The 9,033-nt window shown below is 29.6% G+C and overlaps 1 protein-coding gene across 1 annotated transcript in view; it reads right to left on the bottom strand.

The window, feature by feature from the left end:
• LOC117180128 overlaps positions 1-5,969 on the bottom strand; it is a 28,152-nt gene extending 22,183 nt beyond the window's left edge. The window contains exon 1 of the mRNA XM_033372471.1: positions 5,672-5,969. Coding sequence (XP_033228362.1) covers positions 5,672-5,711 — 40 coding nt within the window. The 5' untranslated portion in view covers positions 5,712-5,969. The remainder of the gene's footprint in view (positions 1-5,671) is intronic.
• Positions 5,970-9,033: the final 3,064 nt, after the last annotated feature.

The following is a 9,033-nucleotide window of genomic DNA, read 5'->3' as shown; positions in this document are numbered from 1 at the left end:
TAAAAATCTGCCCGTTACGCGGGCACATTCTGCCCGCGCTTAGTCTTTGCATTTCTTCCGCATTCGGGCACAGACCTTTTAAAATCAAAGGTGAACCGACCGACAACTGTAATTTTGTGATTTTGAACTCTCTTTTGTTAAAGCTCTTTTGGCTTTAACGAACACACTCTCATCACGTATCTCCTGCTTCGCACTCGATTTTGTCCAACATATCAACTTTTCTACATTATACACAACACTTTTATATAAATTATAATACATTTTTATGTAACTCTGCCAGAGATTACTTATTAACAAATTGCAAAATAAAAAGTAAATTGTATTTATCATGATTATTTTTGTATTTGTTTCTTATTTTGCTTTAAATTGTATTCTAAGCTGCTCTGAAACATGTATCATTACAATAAATTTATACCATTACAATTCATAATATGCATAAAAATTAAATCATACTAATTCTTAGTTCCTTATTTTTATCATTTTTTATTTTTAATGTTGTTTTTTACGATTAAATAAAAACTACGCATCTGCATAGGGTCTAATACAGGAACCTATATAGGGTCTATCATTAGTTTTGAATATCTGATGTGGAAATTGAAAAGTCGTCTACTAAACTAATTAATTTTATCATACTCCAATTTACAATTGCTCAATTTCGAAAACTTACTTTTAGGATTTATAGGAGCCTATGTCCTCTTTCGTCTTTTCTGTGCTTTTTCCAAAAAGTTAATTTTTTAATTTTTAATCTTATCTTTTACGACTAAAAGAAAATTTACTCGTCTTATCGAAGAATAATTAATAATAAATTTATAGATCTTTTTAGGCGAACAACTTTTGTCTGGTAATTTAAATTCATACCTTGTATCGTTTTTTTAAATAAATTTAATATTTTTATTTGGAATGTTATTTTTTACGACTAAAGCAAAAACTAACTGTCCTATCAAAAATTATAGCTCTTTTTTGGATGAACAAGTTTTGTCTCATTTTTTCTCGTAGCTTATATCGAAAAGTGATTCATTCTTAATTTGTAGTTCTTTCCAGGGCGCGCAATTTGAGCTTTTTCATTTTTTTCGTATCTTCCATAGTTTGACCAAAAAATTGAATATTTCGATTTTTCATTATTTTTGGTACAATCAAATTTAGAGTGTTCAACTTCTCGACAAAATTAAAAAAGTTGTTATCATAGTCCTATAGGGCTTTCAAAAAGCAAAGTTTTTCTTCTCTTGACTTTTTTCATATCATGCATTTTTTGTCTTAAAATGTTCATTTTAGTTTTTTTTTTTTTTGAAAATGCTCTAGCTCTGATAATTTTCTTTTTATAGAAAAAAGCCATGAGGATAAATTGTTTGAGTTTCTGAGTACTATTAACAACCGTACATAGAATTTTTAAATCTTATAAAATGTGATTTCAAACATTTCTGGTATGATCAAATTTGGAATTTTCAACCATACGACCAAATTAAAAAAATTGTAATCATAATCTTGTAGGGCTTTCAAAAAGCAAAGTTTTTCTTTTCCTGACTTTTTTTCATATAATGCGTTGTTTGGCTTAAAATGTTCATTTTAGTTTATTTTTTTTTTTGGATTTTGAAAATGCTCTGACTCTGATAATTTTCTTATTATAAAAAAAGTCAGAAGGATAAATTGTTTCAGTTTAAAATTACTATGAACAACCAAACATAGGATTTTTACATCTTGAAACAATGTGGTCTCAAAAATTTTTTTTACGATCAAATTTTGAATTTTCAACTTTTTGACCAAATTGAAAAAAGTTTTTATCATAATCTTGTAGGGCTTTCAAAAAGCAACGTTTTTCTTCTCTAGACTTTTTTTCGTATCATGCGTTGTTTGGCTTAAATTTTTCATTTTAGTTTGTTTTTCTAGATTTTGAAAATGCTTTAACTCTAGTAATTTTTGATTTTTCAAAAAAAATCTTAAGGATAAATTGTTAAATTTTTCGAACTCTATGAATGATTGTACAGAGAATTTTTGAATTTTTAGAAAAGTGGTCTCAAAAACATTCAAAATGTACCCACTTTTTAAATTTTCATCCAAAATGGCTGGCTAACGAACTTGACCTTTAGTTTAGGACACTAAACGAGTGTACCAAAGGTCGATCTAATAGATTAATTTCTTCAAAAGTTATCGTGTTTACAGAGAGACAGGCATACAGACAGAAAGACACATTCGTAAAAACCTGTTTTTCGGATTCAGGGGGTCTCAAAACGTGGACATTTGACAAAAACTGGGGGAGGGGATCAAATTTTACACAAATCTAATGCCTTCTCTGATGAAAATGTAAAAGACGGTAAGGCTGCTCAGTAGACCGTATAAGTAAAGTTTAAATCATAAAAATAACATTAGAAATGAGCAAATTCAGTTTATGGAAAAGCGACAAAAGTTGCAATAAAATGTTTATTAACAATTTTTTTAAAGATCGCGTATTTGTTTTTAAATGGGACAATAAAACTGCGTCTGTTTTAATACCAATGCAAGTTATGAATTGTAATGATATACGTGCTCGTTAAGGCCGAAGGAGCTTTAAAAAAAAAGATAATTCACAATCATCAACTTAAAGTTGTCGATATTTTGACCTTCAATTTTAAAAGGTCTGTGCACGATTTTGGGGGAAATGCAAAGACCCAGCGCGTAGCACGAGGTGAATACATGATCAAGCGCGAAGCGCAAGATTAATATATTATTGAACGAGAAGCGCGAGAACCAACATTTGCCGCCTTAGGCGCGCGAATCATAAAAATAACATTGGAAATGAGCAAATTCAGTTTATGGAAAAACGACAAAAGTTGAAATAAAATGTTTATTAACGAATTTTTTTAAAGAATGCACATTTGTTTTTAATTGCAACAATGAAACTACGTCTGCTTTAATACCAATGCAAGTTATAAATTATAATAATATAATTTTATGGGAATGAAATAAAATTTCAGGGATAAACTCGAGTGCGAAGCACGAGATACGTGATAACAATGTGCTCGTTAAGTTCGAAATAGCTTTAAGAAAGAGAATTCACAATCATCAAATTATTGTTGTCGATGATTTCACCTTTAGTTTTAAAAAGTCTGTGCACAAAGATCGAGCGCGTAGCGCGAGGTAAGTACATTATCGAGCGCAAAGCGCGAGATAAATACAGTATTGAGCGCGAAGCGCGAGAACCAACAGTCGTGCTCCCTAGGCATGGTCAAACTTGCGAGCGAATCAGCGGCGCGTGACGAGAATATGCCCGCAAGAGGGCAGATTTTTTAAAATTGTTCACTGAATGCTTCAATATGAATTGTACCAATTTTAAGAGGTTTAATTCGGAATTTCGAAGCAAAAAATGTTTCAAGTTAGAGTGCCTTAAATTCTGCTATACTGAGGAAAAACTTTCGTACGCGACTTTGCGATTACGATTGATTCACTTATACCTGGAAATAGTAAAGTCGATCTAAAATACAACGTCACTTACTTACAGTTTGCTCTTAGTACAGTTATAGAAGGGAACATTCTTCTTTGTTATCGGCGTGTAAACTTTCGAGCCTTTCAATTTCGAATTTATACTGGATCTTTAAAAATTAATAAATTTGGAATGCATCAATTAAAAAATGTTTTATTTCGAAACGCATAATTCGACATACCTAGTTTAGTTTTGAATATCTGATGTGGAAATTGAAAAGTCGTCTACTAAACTAATTAATTTTATCATACTCCAATTTACAATTGCTCAATTTCGAAAACTTACTTTTAGATATTTAAGTTTAAACTTTAAAAGCTGTTGAAACAAATTTTAACGTCAAACAGCAAGTATCCAAAGTTGCAAGTTAAAATTGTTCAATTCAAAAAAATTAAACTTCGCATTGTTATTTTTAAGACAATCAATATTGTATACTGCAGTTGGAATTTTTGACATTTCGGACGCTCCAGTGCAAATTTTACAGTGCTTTAGTCGATTCTGAACTGTTTTTAATTTAAAAATGCAAAAATTTCCATGCAAGCTTTTCAATCTACTTTCGAATATCAAATAATTCAATTTTGAAAGTTTTTTACCCCGAACGTTTGAATTTTAAGAGCTTGAATGCAAAATTACTTAAGTTCAAGTGCTTAACATTATTATTTGTTCTAATTTGAACTTTCAAAGTTAAATTAAACAATCTTAATATCTGAAACATTTAAATATTTTTATTTGTATAGCCACAAATACTTGATTCTGAATTTTTGTTTTTTTATGTCTTTAGGTGTTAAAATTAAAAGAATAATTTTCAGGTGTTTAATAATTGTAAATTATAAACCATTTTTAAAAATTTTAGAAATATAATATTTAGTAAGTTATTCTTAAAGCGTTTGGAAGACTAAAGCTCCTTCTAAAACTGTATTTTTCAATATATATCGTAAAATAAAATAAAAAAATGGTTTCATAAAATCAAATTGATCTTAAAAGAGGGTTATTTAACCCAGTCAAATATAAGATTAAGTTAATTGATGCTTAGTCGACGTTTACCTTTTGTCTGAATTGATAACAGCGACAAAAAAAACTGATTAAACTCACATTATCATTATTATCTGATCAATCTCCAACCCGACTAAGGCGAGCATGAATATTTAAAAACTTTCTAAACTTCAACTTCTTTCACATTTTTTTCTTAGACTTTTATTAATCTTCTGAAATAAAATAACATGAAAATCAAATTAAGTCTCGAAATTCGGGATGACTCCACGTGCGTTAAATATCGATTATCGCTATGATAAGTATTCATAATTTTAATAAAAAAATTTTATCATAATTTTTAATATATCAGATTAGATATGAAAGAGATAAATTTTCTCGACTAAAGAAGTCGAAAAATAAGATTAAAGCTTTCTAATTTTAAAAAATCATCCTAAAGCTTCAGTTGGATTCTATTATTGATTTAAGATTAAAACTATTTATATATTACTCAACAAATAGAGAAATAGCATTTGTCAGATATAAAGTTCCACCTTTCCTATCTCGTTAGCATATACTTTTTCTATGTATATATAAGGAGGGCAAATATGAATCACTTATCTTCTTAAATCTTTTGCTCAGACAATTTTATCTTTGAAGATTTGTTTATATCGTCAACTTTTGAAATTGAGATTTCATTTATTTAATTATTCAAGTTCTATTACAAATTTAATAATTTGTAAAGTTGTAATTTTTAGTTACTTTACTTTTCAGCAATCCAATAATAAAACTGCTCTTATTGATTCGTTACAAAGAGCAAAAAACTAAAGATTACAAACTTTGAACTTGAGGGAAATAAATTTCTTCAAATAAATATCATCATATTTATGGATTCGTCCAGAGATTAATTTACATTAATTTCACCATTTAAAAACTCTTAATGAAAATTAATATTTAGACGAGAATATATATGCTGAAATTTCGGTATGAATAGCCAGATTTTTTTGTACCAGTTGACGCACTGTCTTAATAGTTTTAATAAAATATATAAAATATCCTTTGTTTAAAACTTTAGCTTTGTTTGCAAATGAGGTATTTAGCATAAATTATGAATGCGCGACTCCAATTTTCGCGATTCCCTTGAATCAGACTAATAACATTATTTAATGCCATTCCGAGTTTCTTTTGAGGAGATAAATTCTAATTGTAAATACAATGTATAATTGAGAGTACAAAAGCTTGAATGCTTACCAAAAGAATATTTCTTCAATGGGATCGTTGACATGATCATTGAGTCTTAATGAAGAGCATTGACTTTCAGACGTTAACGTAATCAAGCTAAAAGTATTTTAATTTTATTTCCACGTGTCAGTTCCTTTTTGTGGAAAGAAAATCATTCATGTGAAGCACACTAAACACTGGCACATAACCGATAAAAGCTACTGTGGAAAGTCACTGTATTTTTATCCATTTGTTCAGCAATACAAGGCTAGGAGGCTAGAAACTTTCAAAACTAAAATTTACTCAAATCGAATACGCGCCTCCACAACTCGGTGTCTCACGTGCGACTGCCGATAATAATTCACGCGCAACTGCGACGCTTAAATTTTCATTTCAATTAATTTCTATGCCGCTTCTATTGTTTCTTCATAAATCACTAAACACTTATAAGTTTTAGCGTTTGAATTGGAAAGGTTTTCTTTTTAATTAAAACTGGAAACAATCATCAATTCAGCAAGATTTTCATAGAAGGGCGTGGTCCAAATTTATCTTCTTACTTTTTTTTTTGTAATTATATGTGACCATCCGCGAAGAAATGGAGCTAATGCGCGGTAGTTTCATTTTACAGGAGGAGCGATTGAAGAGGCGTTCCTTTATACAAGAACTCCATAAGATGGCCTCACTTTACAGCTTAATATCAATTCGAATTTTTCAGATATAGGAATAATATTTTTTATTATGAAAGGAAATAAAAAGCTATGGAGTGGAGTGGAAAACTAAAAATCTATTTTTTCCGCATTAGGTCCCTTTTGTTGCAGATGGTCACATATATGTAGAAGTTCTGCAAGCCCCATGACGTTTAACCCTATATTTTATTTAAGAAAAAGGGACACTCAACATTCTTCTTTACAATTAGCCAAATAATAAAAATCCAAAATACTTTTTGAATTTCACCCCAATAATTCTGTTTAATAGGATCTCAAAGTGAACCATTAGATTTTGCGAGTTTTTAACTCTCATTGTTATTTTTTTGCAATTTCTTTTAGTATAAATTGTTTCGTTTCTAATACATAAAATGTTCCTTTTTACTGATAATTCGATGTTTAACTAAAGCTTGTAAACAATTTATGGGTGTTTATAACAATTTTTTTTAGGATAAGTTTAGAAAGCCGCAGTTTTTTTCTCGAATTTTTCAACTTTTCAATCATAGCGTGGTAATAAATAATCACGTGTAACAAAAATAATTATATAAGCAATTCATTATTATTTATAACAACATTTTCTCAGAATAATGCTATAAAGTTGCAGTTTTTTCAGAAATTGTCCATTTTTGTCAAATTTTCAATTAGGGTGAGTTAATAATTAATCAAATTTATCAAACACAATTGTTGAAACAATTTATTATTCTTGATAACTATCTTCTCCTATAGTAATGCTGGATAGTTACGAGGGTTTCCAAAATTTTCCACTTTTGTCCACTTTTCAATTAGAGCGAGGTAATAATGGATGCAATTTAACAAACATAATTGTTTAAACAATTTGATATTCTTGATAACTATCATCTTATACAATAATGCTAGATAGTTGCGGGTTTTTCTAGAATTTTTAACTTTTGTCCACTTTTCACTTGGTCAGGTAGTTAATGCAAGTTAAAAATTAAAAAACGAATATTTTGAATTAGAACATGAAGTTTATTGCCGAGCCTTAAATAAAAATTTGAAACTGCACACTCATTAATATCAGCTTTCCCAGAAGGAAACAATATCATCATCAATAATAATATACATATATAAATAAACTAAAATTGCCTCAATCAAGAAAATGAGTCATGTAAATCCTATCGTGAAATAAGAGGAAAATTTTTATTATATTTTTATTATTTATAATCTCTTTGATATTTATTTATTATTGGAGCATAACTCTAAAGCCAAAAAAGTTAAAAAATTGCAGAAAAAACCGCAACTTTCTAGCATTGTTAATAATAATAATAATAATAAATTCTTTAAGCAATTATTTTTGTTTGAAAATTTAAAAGTGGACAAAAAGTGAAAAACTTCAGAAAAAAAGCAAACAATTTTTTAAAATTATTTCAAGAAAATATTATTATGAATAAAAATAAATAATTATTTTTGTTAACTTTATTAAATTATTTCCTCACTCTGACTAAAAACTTTTAAAATTCAGACAAAACTGTGACTTTTTATTACTATTCTAAGAGAAAATTGCTATGAACAATAATAAATTGTTAACAAATTATTTAAACATCTAATTATCAATATAAAGTAAACTTTTATAGATTAGAAACAATTTCTGCTGAAAGAAACCACATAAAAATAACACCGGTACACAAAAAAAGTGGTCTGTCCGGCAGACTACACTAGCATATCTATATGTTTTTGGGGTCGCTGAATTCGAATCTGGTGTCCAAATAACCAAGTTGGCTCGTATTTTTCTGAAAAACCAAAAAATAGAGGTAAAATCGACGAAAACCTTTAAACCTTTACCTTCCTCGACTGGGATTGTCGTTCACTGTAGATTCTTTTTGCGTCTCACGTTTGGGGGTTTTTAATTTGCGTTAGTTTCCTTGCATGGCAATAGTAGGATTTTTTGTAAATAAGTTTTATTGACTTTTAGCGTTACCCAGGAACAACGACGTGGACGTAGTAAATTCTGTTCCCTTTGGGGTGCTTTATTACCGTGAGTCTCCTTGCTTCTCACGCTTATAGGGTTCTTTTATTTTTTATTTTTCTTTTTATCGCTTGTATCGAACTTTTTTGTCGTCAAAAGACCTACGTAATGGATTTTTCTTTCGTTTGGTACCTTGATTGACTTGATCTCGTTTTAAACTCCAATAAGTAGGTCTGATTTTTAATGAAAGAGCAAAGCAGCATCTCGGAGACCATGGCTTCGTGTCTCCCAGACTGCTGTGGGCTAGAATGAAAGTAGGAATCAGAAAACTATTTATTATAGCATGCTACGCGCCGGTGGATAGTGATCCTAGAGAAGTAAAAGACGCCTTCTGGTACACTTAAATGACACACTAAACATCTGCGAACATGGGGAAAGAATAATTCTACTAGGAGACATGAACGGTTGGATGGGAATCCAAAATCAGGATACAGAAAGAGTATTAGGTAACTTTGGGGATCCAAGAACAAACTATAACGGAGATAAAATAGTTGGTCTATGCATAGAAAGGGGTCTGTTTATTATAAATACTTGGTTTAGGCATAAAATGATCCACATGTACACCTGGTCTAAAGGAAATAGCCGCAGTATAATTGACTTTGTTGTTGCGGATGAAAGACTTAGAAAGTTAGTCAAAGATACAAGAGTCATGAGGGGTCCTGAATGCAATACTGATCATTACCTTCTGATCTCAAAAATTAACT

This window comes from Belonocnema kinseyi, chromosome 9 (genome assembly GCF_010883055.1).
Source record: "Belonocnema kinseyi isolate 2016_QV_RU_SX_M_011 chromosome 9, B_treatae_v1, whole genome shotgun sequence".
Classification (NCBI taxonomy): Eukaryota; Metazoa; Arthropoda; class Insecta; order Hymenoptera; family Cynipidae; genus Belonocnema; species Belonocnema kinseyi.
The sequence above is the reverse complement of the archived record's forward strand: the minus strand, read 5'-3'. Positions and strand labels throughout refer to the sequence as shown.